At 36.8% G+C, this 21,805-nt stretch overlaps 1 protein-coding gene and 1 pseudogene across 10 annotated transcripts in view; one reads left to right on the top strand and one right to left on the bottom strand.

The window, feature by feature from the left end:
- Positions 1–21,805, bottom strand: part of Hmbox1 (homeobox containing 1) — a 194,305-nt gene that overhangs the window by 73,582 nt on the left and 98,918 nt on the right. For all 10 annotated transcript variants that reach the window (XM_076853528.1, XM_076853524.1, XM_076853520.1 and 7 more), the window contains exon 6: positions 5,029–5,139. In XM_076853528.1, the coding sequence (XP_076709643.1) occupies positions 5,029–5,139 (111 nt within the window). The remainder of the gene's footprint in view (positions 1–5,028; positions 5,140–21,805) is intronic.
- LOC143396406 (ADP-ribosylation factor 1 pseudogene) lies at positions 6,163–21,445 on the top strand (annotated as a pseudogene).

Genomic DNA, 21,805 nt, shown 5'->3' on the forward strand with positions numbered 1-21,805 from the left:
AAAATTAAAGGTTATTTTTTTAAGAGAGTTTTTTAATATATATATATTTTTTTACTTTTCAGTGGATACAACATCTTTTTATTTTTATGTGGTGCTGAGGATCAAACCCAGCGCTCCGCGCATGCCAGGCAAGCACGCTACCACTTGAGCCACATCCCCAGCCTAGAGATTATTTTTTTAAAATATTTTTTTTAGTTGTTGATGGACCTTTATTTTATTTATTTATATGTGGTGCTGAGAATCGAATCCAGTGCCTCCCATATGCCAGGCAAGCGCTTTACCACTGAGCTATAATCCCAGCCCTAAAGGTTATTTTAAAATCAACAAAACCCTGCATTTATCCAGAAAGAATTATATGTCACATATTATTGCCTACATTAAAAGTGAAAATACATAGAAAAATTTAAATTCCAGTGGCTAATATTCAGTTACTTTAATAATAAAAACTACCAATTGACAAAAACCTATCCTTGTCTCTTCAGCTACCTCTAAATTATATCCTAGAGAAAACATGACTAAAGAGAACCGTATAGATTTGGATTTTAAACAAAATAAATAGAAAGCCCTTTAAAAAGGACAAAGTAATCCAGTTTGTTGCAAAGCAAATGTATACAATGAGGGGAACTTACAAGGAGGCACCATCTCTGTTAAGAACAAAGATCCTAATAATGGCCTCCAATATTCGAATGCTCTTAGTCCTTTCCCATTTTCTCCATTTCAGTGCCTAACTTCCTTCAATTTCCCAAGATAAATTTGCTTTAGTTCCAAGGTAAATTTAAACAGGAAGTAAGATTAAAAACAAAACAGAACAATTTTTAAAAACCCAGCTTTACAACACTATCAGCCCAGTGCTAACACCTGCACTTCTAAAGGAGGATTTCCTCTGTCAACAGTGCTATCAGATCGGTTGGCAACAATGCTGCTGTGCCTGAGAGCTGTACCATAGTCCTCCTTCTTGTTTCCAGTGAATTAATTATCCCTAGCATACTAGTCTTTGCCTGAGACTGGAAGCCAGCCCTGAAACCTCAGTGTGGGAATTTAGCCTCAACATCTATGATTAGGTCATGTTACTTCTGTATCAAGTGCCAAAAGAATAGGAAAAAACCCTTCTTTTGTGGAGGCTGACTGCCTGGCACAATTGACCTCTAAGTTCTGTCCTCATAAGTTCTTCATTGCTCTGCCCTACACATGCCAGACCACCCTGATAGCTCCTTGGGTAGTCTCCCTGAAGGTTGCCAATTCCTGGTGGTCCCAACCCCTTGTCTAGAATGTGACTAGATTCATGACACCACCTGGCACAGTTCCTTGCTTTCCTAGCTAAACCCTCTCCATCTAACTTCTTCTGCTGTGAATCAGGGGAGAAGTGATATCTTTTGGGAAGATTGCTTAGTGTCAAGTTTGAAGTACTGTTTCAACTATATCTGAAAACCGTGCTGATTTTATGTGGTAACTACAAGACACATGACAATTAAGCACTTGAAATGTAGCTGGTTGAAAATAGGTTTTCTAAGTGTAAAATATATACTGAATCAGGAAAAGAAATAAAGAAGAGAAAAATCTCAAGTTTTAAAAAAATCTCAAGTTTTAAACAAAATGGGATGAGTGGAGGAAGGACTAGAAGGTAGAAAACAGAGAGGGAAGGGGGAAGTGCTGAGGAGTGATACAGGTCAAATTATATTTTTATATCGTGTGCATATACAAATATGTAAAAGCAAAAAAGAAAAGTTTAAAAAATAAAAATACTGATTAAATACTGAAATGATCACATACTGGCTATATATGTTATATTATCAAATTTAATTTTCACTATTTATTTTTACTTTTTGAAATGTGGCTACTAGAAAATTTAAAATTACATATACTATTTGCATTATATTTTTCCTAGACTGTGTTTGCCTTGGGTCTTATGACAGTGGCAACAGCAGAGTCTATTTTGAGAGCTGGGGTTGTAGCTCAGTGATAGAGTGCTTGCCTAGCAGTGGGTTTGATCCACAGCACCACATAAAAATAAGTAAATTTTAAAAATTAAAAAAATATATTAAAAAAAGAAGTTAGGATTTGAACCCAAACTGTTCTTTCACCTTCTCTGTCTCCCATCCCTGTGCCTCCCTGACCCCACACTAAAAACAACAAAAATGAATCTATTTTGAGAGGTTTGCTTGTGTATGTAGATATTAGAAAATATCTGAAAAATGAAAGCTCTTCTTTATAGAAAAACTCTCAAGCTAATAAATACTGAAGGAATGATAGATTAGATTATCTCATTTTACAACCTCCACTGGAAGAAGTAATTTAGAAAAGGATCATGAAGGAATGCTAAAACCACCAATAAAAGGCTGTTGCAGAAAAGGATGTTCACCCAGTATCAGAATGTTGCCCTAGAAGGCTGAGGATGTGTCTCAGGGGTAAAGCACTTGCTTAGCACGCATGAGGCATGGGCTTGAATCCCAAGCACTGCAACAAACAAGAAATGTCATCCTAAAGATTGTTTATAAACTGTAAGATGAAGATCTGATGGTCCCCACCTTAATGAAATGGTCAAGCTTAACACATGGGCAGTGTTATAACTTAACATCACAGACCTTGTGATAAGTGATGACATGAGGTATCTAAATACTGAGAAAACTTCAAATATACATCAATACAATTTTGTAAGTGAAAATAATACTCATTTTCACCTAATCATTTTACTATACTGACTTCATCATGTATCTATCAATTTCTCTGTCAATCTGTTTTATTTTTTAATGTGTTTCAGTATAAATTGCCATCATTAGTACAGCCCTCCCCCCATAATCTATGAAGTACTTTTGACCAAAATATCCAACCTGAATCTAACAAAGTCTTTAATTCTAACTTCCAGTGTATAGGAAATACAGAAGATAAAGAAAAAAGTTATTTAGTGATGAAAATATATAGTTCAGAAAAACTGCAAACTTGAGATATTCTGTGGTTATATGGCTTAAAAAAATTTATGTCATAAAAAAAGTTTGCCCATGGGCTGGAGATGTGGCTCAAGCGGTAAAGAGGTCGTCTGGCATGCACGGGGTGCTGAGTTCGATCCTCAGCACCACATAAAAATAAAAATAAAATAAAAACAAAGTTTGCCTTCAGTAGATGAATAAATAAAGAAAATGTGGTATGCACACACAATGGAATATTACTCAGCAATAAAAGAGAATAAAATCATGGGATCTGCATGTAAATGGATAAAGTTGGAGAATATATGCTAAGTGAAGTTAGCCAATCCCAAAAAACCAAATGCTGAATGTTTTCTCTGATATAAGGAGGCTGATTCATAGTGGCGTTGGGAGGGGGAGCATAGGAGGATTAGACAGAAGAACTCTAGAAGGGTAAAAGGGTGGGTGGAAGGGGAGGGGAAGGGGCATGGGGGTAGAAAAGATGGTGGAAGGAGATGGATACCATTACCCTAAATACACGTATGAAGACACAAATGGTGTGACTGTACTTTATGTACAACCAGAGATATGAAAAATTGTGCTCTATATGGGTAATATGAATTGTAATGCATTATTCCACTGTCATATATAACAAGTTAGAATAAAAAATCAATTAAAAAAAGTTTGGGTGATTAGAATTAAGAGTCTAAGGAAGCATTCTAACTTTGCTAACCTAAAACAGGTTCTATTTATTAAAAAAAAAAAAAAAAAAAAAAAGAGCTACAAAAGACACTCTCCCAACAACTAGAGAGATGTGGCAATGGAATAAATATTAGATAATATGGATTTATTAATTTTATTAATGGAGACTGTGGTTATGTAGGAAAGGACTCTTGCTTTTAGGAGATGAATGCTAAATAGACACAAATAAATCTTAAAATTTATTTTATAGAGATAAAGCAAATGCAGCAATATATTCTCAACTATATCTAAGAAGAGGTAAAAAGGTGTTTACTGTCCTAGTCTTTTAACTTTCTGTTACAGCTAAGACACTTCAAACAGAAATTATTGGCAGAATAAATTTTTAAAAATTCATTGCATAGAGATTGATATAGTCTATTCTGTTTTGTACTGTGTGGGTCTTCTGGATTGAGAATGTAATCTTTGGAGAGAAAAATCTTATCATAGACACAAACACACACAAGAATGCTTTAGAGCATTCTTTAGTTTCACCTCAAAGCTAGTGCTATTGGTATGCAATATTTCAATGGGTGATTTAGGCTGTGGAAAGGCTTTAGGCAGCAGCATTATGAAAGATAACTAAATCATAATAAGTTTACACTTGAGAGCAGGCTCACTGCTACCAGACTGCACAATGTGTGGATTGAGACAGTCGGTCCCATAACTTCATATTTTACTTTATATATCACTTGTTAAAAGTATCTTGCCTATTCTTGGCAACTCCAAACACAAGGTTTTGTGATCTTCTTTTCCTTAAGATTCATTCAGCTTTCCAACCTACTGCTGCTCCTGGGAGTCATCAGAGCAGTTTCATCTTAAAAATCCAAAGATATATTCATTACCCAGAAGTCATTAGAACTAGAAACAGAAAATCATTAACAGAGATCACTGGATATAATACAGTGATTATTTTTACTATATTAATTTTTACTATATTACTATAAATTTTAAGATTTATTAAAAATAAAAACAAATATTAAACTGATATTACAAATTAAAACACAATTTTCCAGAAATAATAAAATATGTGCAATTTTACATGTATACTTATGGTTGGGAAAAAGGAAACCTGCCACTGACACTCCTGATCATTCTTTTAAACTATGGCTGCTAGGTTAACATATAAGCTGGAAGCGAAGAGGTAGCTTAGAGGAGGGTATGAACAAGACTAGAAAATATTAGACAATAGACTAAAAAGTATTACAGTCAGGGCTTAGATTTTACAGTTAAAAGTATATGGTTGTTTTTTTTAGGGGGGGCGGTGCATAAAAGAACAATAGTAAAGTAGGAAACTACCTTACTGAAAGAATGAACACGTGGATTCAGTGAAATAATTCACACATTTGCCTTGCTTCAGATGAAGTAAGCACAAGGAAATAATATTTACCAGGGTTTGTCTTCTCAAGTTGATACCATCGGTAAAATGCTCTTTTCTTTTGTTCACTGAGGTCTGATCCCTGCTGCAGCAGCCAATGAGAGATCCGGCTCTGACTGATACCTATGTAGAGAGAAAAACAGCTTTTGTGGGGGGCAGTGAAACAACAGTGAAGCTACTGAGGGTTCTGGGTCACTGGGAGCTTTATTCTTACGTGACTCTGTCAGGAGGCTGAAACTTGAGCAGAGTCCTCAACAGTGGGCTGACTGCACTGGCTAGAACATACTCAGAAATTATCTACTAAAGGTTAAAAAGCATTTTATTGGCCTAGACTTCACAGTGGCCCCTCTAAAATTTATTTTCAAACCAGGTCCATAAAATATGAAATAAATGAAGAGATTCCTATGTTCCAGTTATTTGTCAGAAATTGATTACATTTGGGTGCCCTCCACCCACCTCTGGTTTAAAACTTTTAACAGATTCTGAGTGGGGAAAAAAAATCAAGTCAGCAAGTTTTCCCATTTATTATTGATACTCGTAAAAAAGATTTAGGTGCAGGGAAAGGAGAAGTCACTGAAAATACTGTCTTCAATAAAGTTTTTGGCTTATTTGTTAATTCATTTAGGCATTTTTAGACTCATTACCATTAGCATAAAGAAGTAAGAATTGGCAGACTTTTAGACTTATGATGAAATATGACCTCTGAAGAAACCTCACTAGCTAAAAATGTTCTTCAAGCACATATAATTTCCTCAAATAAAGGAACAGAATATAGAAAAAATAGTTTTCTGCTACCACCAGGAAATGCTTGACAGCAATTAGTTAGAAATGTGAAAAAAACTCCACATCTGAAAGTAAAAAAGCACATCTGAACCTTACTAGTATGAGAATTACATGCTTATTCTGGTTATTATAGATTCTCCAAAAAAAAATGCATAATTCAATATATAACTAGCAAAAGGAAAGAATATAAGGAAAGACAAAACTATGTTACCTAAACTGGACTTGAACTTACAATCCTCATATGTTAGCAAAAATTATGGACATAGAGCATATGGATCTCTGCATGTAGGGTAAAATAAGAGCCATTTGGGGAAATACTTGGACAGTATCCTAATGCTTAGTTTGTACAAGATATGCCGAACAATGCGTTTACTAGAAATGCCCACAGAAATGTACACCTATGCAACAGAAGTATGTTCAAAAGATGAGAAGGCTCATATATAAGCATTATCTATAACAGTCCCGATTCAGAAAAACTACATATCCATCAACAGTAGAAGGCATAAATTGTGACATACATATATTTGACTTCTATAGTAAATAGAAAAATGATAAACTACTGCTATCTGTAACCACCCAAAGAAACCTCACAAAAATAATATTGACCATAAAAAGTTAGACTCATACACAAAAACCCTATAGGCAACCAGGATTAAACTTATAAAAAGTAAAATAAAACAAAACAAACAAAAGCACACAACTAAGCTACAGAGATGATGGCCATCAGAATAATACTGGTTACCAATACAGATGCCTGGAGGCAGGATGAGGAAGGTTAGTATGTGCCCAACAGTGCTCTTTAACTTATCTGGAGTTGTGGTTATGTGGGTGCCTTCACTTGTTAAAAGTCTTTAACCTGGACCCTATTCTGTATATATATTTAATTTTAAAGAAGTTTCCCCAAAAAGTTTAAAAAATTATATATAGTTTCAAAAACTAAATTAAGTGGATATATATTAATATGGAAAAGCTGCTCATGATATAAATAAAAAACTACATTTTTATGGATATATAATTTTATGTAATCTATATTTTATTTGGTATAGTAACAAATATGCAAAAATATTTGTATTTGGTATTCTTGTATTTGCATATTTATAACCAAATATGCACAAAAATTTAAAGTCGTTAAATTTTCTAACATTCCTACCTCTATATTGCTTTCATAACCTTTTCCTAAATATGCATTCATTTAATCTTTAGCTTTTCACCCTAAATACTACATACTTGATTGTTTTATAAAGATTGCAATTAAGTTAAAGAGTTACAAAAAGAAGTTAATTTTTGCCTTTCTTATCCAATTCTACTCTTTTAGGTAAGCAATGTAAACTATTTAAAAATATATTATTCTTCAATTTTCTACACGTGTAATTACCAATTTAACAAAACAAAGGGAAAAAGAAGGTTAATGTAGAGCAGCTTCCAATCCTCAGCTTTTGTATGAGGAGAAAACAAAGAATTTCCCTATAAACTTATCTCAGTTTTATATAACAAATGTAGAAAATGAACTGTAAAGCAGGCGGTTTTTCCAAAAGAGACACTACAAAAAAAGAATTATAAAAAAGTAGGATGACATATTTTATAATGATTTTTCTTAGTAGCCTGTGCAACTTTCCTTTAACTCATGCCTGTGAGACTGGTTTGGAACTTCAGTAGAACTTGGTATTCTGAGTGTCTTCAGCTTCTCTTTACCAGAAGCTTTGCTATAGCAGATATTTCCCTGACTTACCTGCTTCTTCCCATTACTGAAGAAAATCTTGTTTTACCTCCTCAAATCCTTTTCCTTTCTACCTTTTACAGAGCAGAAAAATTTTATATATAATCTGTGTATATTGACTTAAATTAATCCTTGCTTAATTTTTTTCCAGTAAGAAAATAATCCCATTGTATTCACAAGAGGAAAACACTTTTATGCAAGCAACACTCACATTATTTTCTGGGTTAAACTCCTTTTCCAGTTCTACAAATACCAGATTCCCTTCCACTAGAGGGCTCTCCACCATAATCCATTCTCAAAGTGTAATACTATATTATAAATTTAATGTTTCATTTTTCTCTCACTTCCTGTGGAGTGTGACACAACTGACCATTCACATCATCTTCACTCTCGGAATAATGATACATCTCCTCCAAGGCAACTTGTCAGTGGCTTCAGGTTCTGCTCTGCTGGCTCCCCCATGGGCCCCAGGGTTCCGCTTTAAGCATCTTCTCTCACTCTATACATTATTCCTTTGGTTATTGCAATTATCAACAATTATAATTTAAAAATGTCATCTTAATATGTTCTGAATAACTTGAATTCTTTCATGTTCTGTTTTCATTCATTTCAAATTATTTTCTAATTTCCCTGTGATTTCTTCTTTAATGCACTGTTAATTAACAATGTTTTCTATGTTTGTGAATACCTCAAATTTTCTTATTATTAATTTGTGATTTCTTATTAACTTCAGAGATTGAGCTTTGTATCATTTTAACCTAACCTTATTACTTTTTCATGCAATATCTGAATTTTTAGGACATTTTAAAATTACTTTTCCCTTACTTTGAGCTGTAAAGATTTTTATATTTTGGATACTGTATTTTACTATTTATAAATCCATGCTTTATCTATATTATTTATTTGATCACTTAATTTCATTTTTCTATTTGGTACAAGATAAGTGTCAAGTAATTTTGGTTTTGTTGTTATTGCTGTTTAATATGGAAGTCCAATTCTTTTAGCATAGCATCAGTTGGAAAGTCCTTTACCCATTGGATTACCTTGGCACCCTTGCTTAAAATCAATCCATGTATGTGTGGGTCAATTTTTGAATTCAGTATTCTGTGCCATTTTTTTCTACATGTCCATTTTTATGCCAATATTACAGTGCCTTCATTAATGTTAGTTTATGTAAATTTTAAATCAGAAAATAAAGAAATGCACATTGTAAAAAAAAACAATTAAAAAAAAGTTCACCATAAAATGAAATTTTAAAAGTCATACCAAAGACGTTCTGGGGACCAGACCTATTGTTTCAAACCATCTTATAGATAGCTTCAATGAGAATTTCCGACAGGTCCTCAATACAGTAAATTTAATTCATTATCTTTTTTCTTATTTTGGTACCAGGAATTGAAGTCGGGGCACTCAACACTGAGCCACATCCTCACCCCTATTTTGTATTTTTTTAGAGGCAAGGTATCACTCAGTTGCTTAACACCTTGCGGTTGGCTTTGAACTCTCAATCCTCCGGTCTCAGTCTCCCAAACTGCTGGGATTACAGGCATGCACCACTGTGCCTGGCTTAATCCATATTCTTAATTCTTAATCTGCTCTTCTTCCTGTGTTCCCAGTGAAAATGATCTTCATTCTTCTCCTTAACTCTTACTCTGCTTACAATATCTAATCACTTGTTCTTCCTACAATTTTCTGTGTTCTTCCCAATCTTCATTCCTGCAGTTTAGAATTTTAGCCTCTCTTTCCTAGAAAGTTGCAATAATGTTGATGAAAAGAACAAATTACATATGAAGCATGTAATTAGCTCCTTTTTAATCAGTAGATAAATTCAGTTTAAGAAGAAACACATTCTTCTCCAAGAAATTTTCTACTTGAGAACTGCCATTACCTCTATTATAATTTATTTTCTGTACTGCAACCAAAGTTACATTTAAAATATTTAAGTCAAAACACAATGTCTGACAGGTACAGTGGTGCACACCTGTAATCACAGCAACATGGGAGGCTGAGGCAGGAGGAACTCTATTTCAAGGCCATTCTGGGAAACTTAACAAGACCCACTCTCAAAATAAAAAATAAAAAGGGATGGGATGTGATTCAGTGGTAAAACACTGATGGGTTCAATCCCTAGTACTAAATATATAAACAAACACACAAGAAACTACAAAAATTCAAGTAAGTCACAAACCTACAGGAAAAACTGTTCTCTCCCCCACCTCTTAATATTCCCTATCCTACAGGTATCCTTATTTATTGGTGTAAATCCACCAATACTTTCCCCATGATGGAATACATAAACATACATGTATATACACACTTGCACACACACACACATTTTTTTTAAAAAACATACATTTGGAGTTATATACCAAATAAATAAGTACCTTCCTTTTATAATGTTCTAGAATTTTCTCATGTGGTAAATTATACATCTCATTTTAATGGCCACATAACAGTTTATACATTCATTGATTAAAATACTTAATCTAAGACGACCATGGTGGCTCATTCCTAAATAATCTCAGCTACTTGGAACCTGAAGCAGGAGGATCTCAAGTTTGAAGTCAGCTTCAGCAATTTAGCAAGAACCTGTCTCAAAATAAAAAAAAAAGGAGCTGGAGATGTAGCCCGGGGTTGAGTGTTGTCTTAGCATGCACAAGGCCCCCAGTTTAATCCCCAGTAACACCCAGCATGGGAGCATGTGTGCGTGGGTACACGCATGCATGTCCACACAATCTATGTTTTACTATTATAAACAATAATACAATGATATTTCTGTGCACGTTCACTCACATGAACAATTATTTCTTTAGGAATGATTTACAAGAATGGAAATTTTGATGCATAGCATGTGAGCATCTTTTAAGCTTCTTACAAGGATATCCACAGAGAAAGTCTTTATTAATTTTACACTCTAACAAACAGTGATGAGATCATGTCATTAATTTCTCCCCATTATAGAATATTATAAAACCTTTAAAAAGATTTTTTTTTTGTAAACAAAATACATGTTAAAACAATTCTAAACAATTCAGAGTAAAGAGGTAAATTTAAGAAAAAGCTAATAACAAAATTCACTCCTGGGCTGGGGTTGTAGCTCAGTGGTACAGTGCTTGCCTAGCATGTGTGAGGCACTGGGTTTGATCCTCAGCACCACATGAAAAATAAATAAATAAAATAAAGGTATATAAATGCTGAGAGTCATAGCTAAGTAAGAATGACGCAGGGCAATTTCCTTGTCAGCCTACCCCATGTTGCTTAGAGGGAGGACTCTCCATTGTGGAAATGGGCTTGCCTTGGACCCAGGTCATTTGCAGTGACATTGCATGAATATTTGACCCTGTTCAAAAACCAGGGTGGATCCGGGTTTAGGGAGGATCCTGCTGGATTGGGGTGGGTCCAGGTTTAGGGAATAGGGAGTATCCCGCTCCTTGGGTTTAGGGTGGTTCCAGGTTTAAGGTGGACCCTGCTGGGAATAGGGCGTATTCTGCTGCCTCAGGCGCCCGCCTGCTCCTTAAGTTCCCATTGAGTTCTCAAGGGATTCAGAGACTATTTTGGGATGCAGAGCCTGGTGGAGGTGTGGATTTTCCCCAGAACGTGTTTGTAAGGTAGTGGTGTGAGTTGGGGAATAAAGAATTGCTGTTTGAATCTACAAGGCTGTGAGTGGCTTGTGATTTTCTGCCCAGCCAGACTGCGGCAATTGGTGGCCCAAATGGGGAACATCTCAAACTTGGAGGTAAGTGAAATTGCTCGCCCCTGAGGGAAGGCGAGAGAATGGGTGACCATTTCAAAAAACAATGTGTTCTTGTTTTGATTTATTTTGCTTTTGTTTCAAGTTGCCTATCCTTAGAAATTCTCAGGCAAACTGGGAAAAATGGTTGGCTCAAGGTTTGAAGTTTGTCGGCGATGAGGAAGAGAAAATTGATACAACGATTTTTTATTCCGTTTTTGTTTCATTTAGTTTCGGTTTTGTTTTGTGTTATCTTATTGGGTTGCGTTATCTTTATAGTAGATTAGAAATTAGTAAAAAACAAACCGAAAGAGTGTTAAGTAAATTGTTAGAGGTTCAGACCATGGAGAAAGACTTTTAGATCAAGCAAAAGAGAAGGTCTCTCGAGCTAGTCAGACAGAGGAAGAAAATTTAAAGGAAAAGGGGCTATTAGGAAAAAGGCTACAACAGGAGGCTGCTACTAACTCCGTTCTATCACCAGAGGGCGTAATTCAACCAACAGCTCCACCTACGGAGATAGCTGAGTGGCCCTCAACCCCCGTAGTTGATAAATGGGATCCTGAGACAGGACCTGAAAGATGAGCATGCCCTGAACTTGAACAGGTAGGAGGGCAGCGAATTCACCGTGCTTTAGATTTCAAAACAGTGAAGCAGTTAAAGGAGGCTGGAACAACCTATGGTCCCCAAGCACCCTTCACGGTAAGCATGGTCGAATCCATTACCAACTTGGACATGACGCCAGCAGATTGGGCTAGCATATGTAAATCTGTGCTAAATGGAGGACAATATTTGTTATGGAAGGCTGCCAATGAGGAATTTTGCACAGAGACAGCTAGGCAAAATGCAGCAGCCAGTTACCCTCAAAGAAATCTAGATATCTTGTTAGGAAAAGGACCTTATGAGGGTCAACGGCAACAAATTGAATATGATCCTGCTATATATGCACAAATTGCTGCAGACGCAGTTAGGGCATGGAAGACTTTACAAGGACATGGAGATTTACAAGGTCAGCTATCTAAGGTAATACAGAGAGCTAATGAACCTTATGCTGAATTTGTACATAGGCTTATTTAAACAGCTTCCAGAAGTTTTGGGGATACAGAACAAGCAATGCCATTAATAAAACAACTGGCTTAAGAACAAGCAAATCGTTGCTGCAGAGAGGTCATTAGACCATGGAGACATGAAGATTTAAACACATTTATTAAATTATGTAGAGACATTAATGAACAAGGGCAAGTCTTGGCAGCTGCAGTACAACAGGCTTTAGATGCCAGGCCAAAAACATGCTACAATTGTGAACAAACAGGACATTTTAAAAGGAATTGCCCTATAGGAAAAGGTTTTAACAAAACGAGGTATCAAAGGAATAGAATACCAGGTATTTGCCCACGATGCAGTAGAGGGAGACATTGGGCTAATAAATGCCGTTCTCAAACCACCATAGAGGGTACTCCCTTATCAAAAAACGGACAAGGACCAGGTATTTACCCACGATATTGTGGAGAAAGGCATCAGGCTCTATAGCCAAAAAAACGGACTGGGGGGCCCAATGCTCCGGGGCCCACAACCACAAATATACGGGGCAGTGGAGGAACCCAGCAACACCATCAGGGTAGTGCCCAGGACACATTGTCCATTAAATCCCTCATCAGACAAACCAGAGGGAGCGCAGGGTTGGACATCTGCGCCCCTGCCAGAGCAGTACTAACTCCAGAGATGGGAGTTCACAGGAGTAAAAGGACCTCTTACCCAAGGAACAGTAGGCTTATTATTGGGACGTAGTTCTTCCACACTAGAAGGACTTATGATAAGTCCTGGGGTAATTGATCCCGATTATGTAGGTGAAATAAAAATTATAGCTAGTTCTCCCAAGAGGTATATCAGTAATTTCACCAGGAGATAGAATAGCACAGTTGTTAATAATACCCAGCCTACATAACAAATTTTCTAGTCGTAGTGTAGAAAGAGGTAGCAGGGGATTAGGCTCCACAGGTGTAGATTGGTCTATGCTGTCTTTAAATGTAGATTCTCGCCCAATGCTAAAATTAAATATTCAAGGACATGAGTTTAATGGGCTACTGGATACAGGTGCTGACCTTAGCATCATATCTCCTCAAGAATGGCCAAAACATTGGCCATTACAACAAGCCACTCAAACGCTTTGAGGCCTAGGAGTGGCGACTAATCCCCATAGAAGTGCAATGGTATCAGATTGGAAGGATCCTGAAGGATGTAAAGGAACTATACAGCCCTATGTATTGGATCATCTTCCTATAAATTTATGGGGACAAGATGTCCTAGATCAATTAGGTTTGACTTTAACAAATAACATTAATCCTAATGCGCCCACTACTAGGGCTAGCCAAGGTTTTAGGAAAGAAAAAAGATTAGGAGAACAAGAACAAGGTATAGTAGCACCAATTCAAATAGATCAAGGAATAAATAGACATGGATTGGGTTTTCAGAAGGGGCCACTGAGTCAATCAAAATTACTTGGAAATCAGAAAGACCAGTGTGGGTTCCTCAGTGGCCCCTGACTAAAGATAGAAGTAGCCCATGACTTGGTCAAAGAACAATTAGCGGAAGGACATATACAACCTTCCATATTTCCCTATAATACTCCCATTTTTGTAATCAAAAAGAATTCTGGTAAATGGAGATTATTGCAAGATTTAAGAGCCATTAATAATGAGATGGTTATTATGGGACCTGCTCAATCAGGGATTCCTCAATTGTCGGCTTTGCCAAAAACCTGGTATGTTTTAGCTATAGATATTAAAGATTGTTTTTTTTCAATTCCAATTCATCCTGACGATAGTCCACGTTTTGCATTTACTATCCCTGCATTAAATCATGAAGGTCCTGATAAGAGATATGAATGGAAAGTACTCCCTCAAGGGATGGCTAACAGTCCAACTATGTGTCAAATTTATGTTAACAAAGCAATCCAGCCACTTAGAAATCAAAATCCTGAACTACAAATATTTCACTATATAGCACATAAAGATAAAAACACATTGCTGGAATGTTATGCCACACTTACAAACTTATTAAAAAATTATAATCTAGAGATAGCAATAGATAAAGTACAATTAAATTTTCCAATTAATTATTTAGGAGTTCTATTATCCTCAACCATGGTCCGTCCACCAAAAATTCAAATACGAGTAGATCAACTCAAATCACTTAACGACTTTCAAAAGTTATTGGGAGACATAAATTGGATAAGGCCTTATCTAGGCATACCAACAGGAGAGTTTGGACCTTTATTTGATATTCTAAAAGGTCCATCAGATCTAAATTCACCCCACATGTTAACTCCTGAAGCAAGAAAGGCATTACAAATTATTGAAACATATATGGAAAATATGCATTTGGATAGAATTATAAGTTTACCTTTATTATTTATTGTACTACTAACAAAAAAAATATTCCTACAGGAGTATTTTGGCAAGAAGGTCCATTATTGTGGATACATTTATCTTATTCTCCTAACACTGTTCTTACTAGGTATCCTGAGGCTGTAGGACAATTAATACGCAAAGGAATAAAAGCAGCAAAGGGAGTGTTTGGGATTTCTCCCAATAAAATTATTACTCCATATACTATGGATCAAATTGATGAGTTAGCTAATGAGTTAAATACTTGGGCAATAATCATGTGTAAATCTAATGTTTCATTTGATAATCACTTATCATCTAATCCTTTGTTGTCTTTTTGGTCTAAGCATCCTGTAGTTTTTCCAAAAATGACAAGAAAAACCCCTATCATGAATGCTCCAAATATATTCACTGATGGGTCAAATAATGGTACAGCAGCAGTAGTTACCCCTGATCAAACTTTTACATTTTTAGTACCCAAACAATCAGCTCAAAAGGTAGAGCTTAATGCAGTTTTACAAGCTTGTGTGATGTTTAAAGATTCTGTATTTAATTTATTTTCTGATAGTCAGTATATAGTTAATACTATAGTATTCCTTGAAGATGCTGGTAGAATTTCTCCTTCCTCTACTGTTTTCCAGTATACAAAGTCTAATCTGGGACAGAAAAGATCTATACTTTATAGGACATATCAGGGCACATACAGGATTGCCTGGAGCCCTTAGTTTGGCAATGATTTAGCAGATAAAACTACACATGACATACATATTTTCTCTACACTAGAAGAAGCTACAAATTTTCATAAAAGATTTCATGTCAATGCTAATCCTTTACAAAATCATTTTACATTAACTAAGGAACAAGCCGGACATATAATAAAACAATGTCAAAATTGTGTGACCTTTTTACCACAAGTTAATCTTGGAGTCAATCCTAGAGGACTGATACCTAACCATATTTGGCAGATGGACGTCACACACTTGCCAGAATTTGGAAAATTAAAATAAAATTTAAAATATTTGCATGTTACAGTTGATACTTCTTCCGGATTTTTGATGGGCTCCCTTCATGCCGAAGAAAAAACTAAAGATGTTATAGCTCATTGCTTACAAAATTTTGCCACTGTGGGCGTTCCAAAACAGTTAAAAACAGATAATGGTCCTGGTTATACTTCTACCTCTTTTAAATAATTTTGCTCATCATTTGGCATTACTCATATAACAGGAATCCCATACAATCCTCAGGGATAAGGCATAGTTGAAAGAGCTCATCAAACTATTAAAACGTACTTATTAAAGCAAAAAGAGGGCATTGGAAAGGGGAATATATCCCCCAAAGATAAACTTAAAATAACCCTTTTTACTCTAAACTTTTAAAATTCGGATTCATCAGGGCTTAGTGCTGTGGAAAGACATATGCATCCAAAAAATGTACACAAGCCTAAGGTACTTTGGAAAGATGTTCTAACAGGACAATGGAAAGGTCCTGACCCAATGATTGTCTGGAGTCGGAGTTCTGTTTGTGTGTTTCCACAGGGAGAACAGCAGACGATTTGCATTCCAGAGAGACTAACCAAAGCAACTTCTACAGACCAAAAAGAAGATGATTTGACTCAAATCTATAACAGCTGATTATCCAGAGCTCCAGCTTCACTATTCTTACATCTGCTACAGTGATTAACCAGGGTGCTTTTTTCAATATCTACTTTATTATTGCATTTTCTCACATCATAAAGTTCTATTTTATTTTTTGAGTTCATACAAACCTAGGTTAATGTTTTCCTGATCAGTTTTATTTTTTGACTGTGCAGTTTTTAAACACTGCAATGGAGATTTCACCTAGGTAAAGCTACAAGGCCTTTACTATTGTCTTATGTGTTGTACATTTGTGTGCACTCTTGTGTTTTGTGTTGTATGTCTGTGTCTATGTATGTCCATATTCCATATGAGTGCTCATGAAAAAATGGATCCGAATTTTTTTTTTATTCACGTGATTAAAATGGTTTAATTTAAATTAGGTAAACAGCTGTTAAGGATTGTTTTTAAAGGGGCTTAACAGATCTGTTTGTTTACTTTCACCTTTCCTTTTCATTATATTTAATAATTCTGTTCAGGATAATGTCTCTTTAGCATCAGAATTCTTATATTCATCCCAGTGCCTGGACTATGTATCACTTGTATACATTGTGAACTATCATTTGGTGCAGCAAATTGTGGTAGTGCTGGCATATCTTTGCTGATGGTGTCACCAGTGATGCAATTTTTCCAAAGGAGCCGTCAATTGGCTTGGTGTCGTGGCATTTCTGTATCCTCCCCCCTTCTGCTAGTGATGGTCTAAAATTTGGGGGCCAACAGAGGTGAGGCAAAGAACCTCACTCCCCCACTGGCACCAAGGCCAAATTTGGGGGCCAACAGAGGTGAGGCAAAGAACCTCACCCCCCCACTGGTGCATAGCCCTATCCACAAGTATGGCTATATGCTGGACCGGCAGTCAGTGACGGGTATGATCTAATTGCAGTGGCATCAACCTAAGACAGGCGGTTGACGCCTAGAGGTCAGTTCATCCCATGACGGGTAAGAACCATATGTTGAATTGGACAACCTACCAGGCACGGTTCCTAAGCCACATTGCTTGTTGTTTAATTAATCAGAAGGGGGGAGATGCTGAGAGCCATAGCTAAGTAAGAATGACGCATGGCAATTTCCTTGTCAGCCTACCCCATGTTGCTTAGAGGGAGGACTCTCCATTGTGGAAATGGGCTTGCCTTGAACCCAGGTCATTTGCAGTGACATTGCGTGAATGTTTGACCCTGCTCAAGGACCAGGGTGGATCCGGGTTTAGGGAGGATCCTGCAATTGGATTAGGGTGGGTTCAGGTTTAGGGTGTATCCTGCTGGGAATAGGGAGTATCCTGCTCCTTGGGTTTAGGGCGGTTCCAGGTTTAAGGTGGACCCTGCTGGGAATAGGGCGTATCCTGCTGCCTCAGATGCCTGCCCGCTCCTTAAGTTCCCATTGAGTTCTCACGGGATTCAGAGAGTATTTTGGGATGCAGAGCCTGGTGGAGGTGTGGATTTTCCCCAGAACGTGCGTGTAGAGTGCCGGTGGATTTTTCCCAGAATGTGTTTGTAGTTCGGGAATAAAGAATTGCTATTTGATTCTACAAGGCTGTGAGTGATTTTGTGCCCAGCCAGACTGCGGCATATAAAAAAATTCACACCTGAATTCTGACCACTTATAAATAAGTATACTCGTTCTAATATCACTATATAGACACAGGAAAGGCAGAAAAAACTACTGAAATGAGATCATACTACAGACAGATTTTAAAATGTACAAACATAAAACTTACTTTGATAGTAATGAAAGAAACATTTTAAATTAAAGTGAAAATAAAAGACGTACTGGACTTCAGCCACTGTTTCTATATGAGAAAGGATGTTCCACTAAAGCAAGGGCAAAATTGGTTAAAAAAAATTAATTTTTTTAAAAAAAAAATTTTTTTAAATTAATTTTAAAAAAATTTAACAAAATTGGTTAAAAAAAAATTTAAAAATTCAAGATTTTTATGAGTTTCCCAGCCTATGTATTTTGTTTTCTAAATCCTGTACTTTGTTTTAAAAATTAAGACATACTTTACAACCAGTAAACTCTAGTGTATAGGTCTGAGTTTTGGCACATGTATGTGTAGATGACCACTTCTCAAATCAATATACAGATTACTTCTATGCTCACTAAAAGATACCACCTGTCACCTTTTTCAGTAAATACCTAAATTCCATATTTTTAATTTAACTCTCAGGGCACAAGATTTTATCATTGAGTATTGTGGGTTTTTTGTGTTTTTGTTGTTGTTGTTCATTTGTTTTTAAGGTGCTGGGGATCAAACCTAGGACCTTGTGCATGCTAGGCAAATGCTCTACCACTGAGCTACACTCGTAGCCCCAGTAAAAATACAAGCTTACTGGTGCTGGACTCTTCAGTCCTTTTATGCTTGAAATTTCTGTATCCCATTTTTAATCTTACAGGACTATTCTACAGGGGAAAAATGGGGAGAGGGTCAACCTTCCTTCAAAATTTGTTAGAAATGGAGAGATAATGAGAATAGTAAAGACCTCTGAAAAGCTACTCCCATAAAAACAAAGAGAGCAAAAGATGCCTTTCCACAGAAATACGGGCAAAAATTGTCAGAATCAACTTTTTCAGAACTTTGGAAATCAAAGGTTTGTAACAATCCAATGATATTTATTAAGGAAAATATTTAATTTTGTTAAGAACAATTATGTTATATTTTTAACTTGACCTCCACCCACATTCATCACACCAATGCCCACAACAGACTTGAAAATCAACATTCCTGAAATCACTATGAAAATCAGGTGTGGCCTAATAGCCACAGAGGAGAGAAAAGCTCTGGAGTTCCCCAAAATACCATTCAAAGGACTGTCATTATTTGACCTGTCTGGCAATTCTCTGGAAATCCCCATTTGCACAGCTTGACTTTAACTGCCCTGACTAAGATGTCACTCGGTATGAATAGCATTTTTCTCATGGAAGATGGAAAGTGTTTTGTTCAAAACAATCTGTGACAATTGTTTAACACTGCATTGGCCTGAGATAAAAACTGAGGTAATGTGATAAAAATATCTTAAAGGAAAAGCTGAGGAATGAGCTGGTATCCATGATAGTCTTCAAAAAATGTGACACATTCCTAGGTATCTAGAAGGCCACACACATGAATAGAGCTGTGCACATGCCTACTACTATGGGAATGATCAGGAAAGATCTTGGAAGATCCCAAGCTTTACTTCAACTACCACAATCTATGATTAGGCAATAGTTTCTTGGATGTGACACCAAAATCAAAAGCAACAAAAAATATGAACTTTATCAAAATAAAATTTTATGTTCTTCAAAGAACAAGATCAAGAATATAAAAAGTTAACCCACAGATTGGGAGAAAATATTTGCAAAGCCTGTACCTAATAATGAACTTGTGTCTACAATATTTAATAACTCTTACAATTCAATGTAAAAAATAAACAACCCAATAAAAAAACTAAAGAATCTGACTAGACATTTCTCCAAAGATGATATAGGAACTGAACAATAAGCACAGGAAAAGATGCTCCACGTGGTCACTTCCCAAGGAAATGCAAATCAAAACTACAAGGTGATACCATTTTCACAAGCACTGGGATAACTATAATAAAGTGTTGGTGAAGGTGTGAAGAAACTGGAACCCTTCTACATTGGTAAGTGGTTTGTAGAATGAAAGTTTTGGCAATTCCTTAAAACATGAAATACAGAATTGCCATATGGCCCAGTGATTACATTCCTGGATATATTTCCCAGAGAATTTACTCACGAAAGTTCATAGCATTCTTCACAGTAGATAAATAAAATGTGGCATATCTATATAATAGAATATTACTTGGTGATATAGGTTATAATAGGGATAAACCTGGAAAACATTATGCTAAGTGAAAGGAAGCCAGACACAAATGTTCCATGTAGCATATGAATATCCACCAATTTGTCTATAGGTAAATTTACACAGACAGGAGGTCAAGTAGTACTTGCCGGGGGTTGCGGGTTGGAGGATTGAGTCATGACTAAGGAGGAGTGTGAGATATCTATATTAAACTGTATCTATACAAAAATGTTCCATTTCTGTTCGTCTACCCTCTTGGACAGTTAACTTTTAAACAAAAGATCATGGATTGGATTGGGGTTGTGACTCAGAGCACTTGCCTTACACACGTGAAGCACATTCACAAACAGGATACTTTTTAGGAAACTTATTTCCTTCTCTAGGTATAAGCAGGTGTTAGTGCTCATCATTTTCCTTTGTTTTGATCCAGAATTCTTTTTTGTACTAGAAATTGAACTTGGGGGGGGCTTCACTACTGAGCTCCATTCCCAATCTTTTTTGAGACAAGGTCTTACTAAGCCACTGAGGGTCTTTCTATGTTGCTGAGACAGAGACTGGCCTTGAACTTGTGATCCTCCTGCCTCAGCCTCCCTTCCAGGGGAGATTAAAGGCAAGTGAAATCCCAACTGGCTTGATCCAGAATTCTTAATTGGTTTTGTCTATTTCAATGGCTACTGCTTCCTTAAAGATAGAGGTTTTCTTTTTTTAAATTATCTTTACTGGCTGTCAGCACAGCCATCTTGTGGGAGCGAAACCAACGGGTCTTTTTGGCAAAAAAGAAATGTGCATCCCCATGGTGGGCCTGGATGCTGCAGGGAAGACGACAATTCTCTACAAACTGAAGCTGGGTGAAATTGTGACCACTATTCCCACAATAGGTTTTAATGTGGAGACCATTGAGTACAAGAATATCAGCTTCACTGTGTGGGACGTGGGTGGCCAAGACAAGATCCGGCCACTATGGTGCCACTACTTTCAGAACACCCAAGGCTTGATCTTTGTGATGGACAGCAATGACAGAGAGTGTGTGAATGAGGCCCACGAGGAGCTCATGAGGATGCTGGCTGAGGATGAGCTGCGGGACGCTGTCCTCCTGGTGTTTGCCAATAAGCAGGACTCCCAAACGCCATGAATGCAGCTGAAATCACAGACAAGCTGGGGCTGCACTCGCTACGTCACAGGAACTGATACACTCAGGCCACCTGTGCCACCAGCTGGGACGGGCTCTATGAAGGACTGGACTGGCTTTCCAATCAGCTCCAGAACCAGAAGTGAACCAGAACCCCCCCACCCCCTCACTTTCTCCTCTCCACCCTCGCTTTCCTCTCATGTGGCAAATGTGGGATTCTGTGGTCCTGAGTGCCAGAAGCTGTCTCCATGGGTTGGTCAGTGTGCATCGCACCTTGCTGTACATGTGCAGACGCAGCCTGTAGCCAGGTTTTTATTTAATGTAAATAGTTTCTGTTTCCACTGAGGCAGTTTCTGGTATTCCTATGCAATATTACTCAGCCTTTTTATTGTAAAAAGAGAATCAACTCACTGTCAGTACTGAGGAGGGATTTAGGCATGTGGGCACCTGGCCTCCAGGAGCTCCTGGGCTGTAGATTGGTGTTGGGATCCATTTGGTGGTTGGTTTTTAACCCAAACTCAGTGCATTTTAAAAAATAGTTAAAAATACAAGATAAGGAGAACACTTGAACACACAGAAGGGAGATTATGCCTAGTGAACAGCCTGAATGCTAGTCC

The sequence above is a fragment of the Callospermophilus lateralis genome, chromosome 4 (assembly GCF_048772815.1).
Source record: "Callospermophilus lateralis isolate mCalLat2 chromosome 4, mCalLat2.hap1, whole genome shotgun sequence".
In the NCBI taxonomy this organism is placed as follows: Eukaryota; Metazoa; Chordata; class Mammalia; order Rodentia; family Sciuridae; genus Callospermophilus; species Callospermophilus lateralis.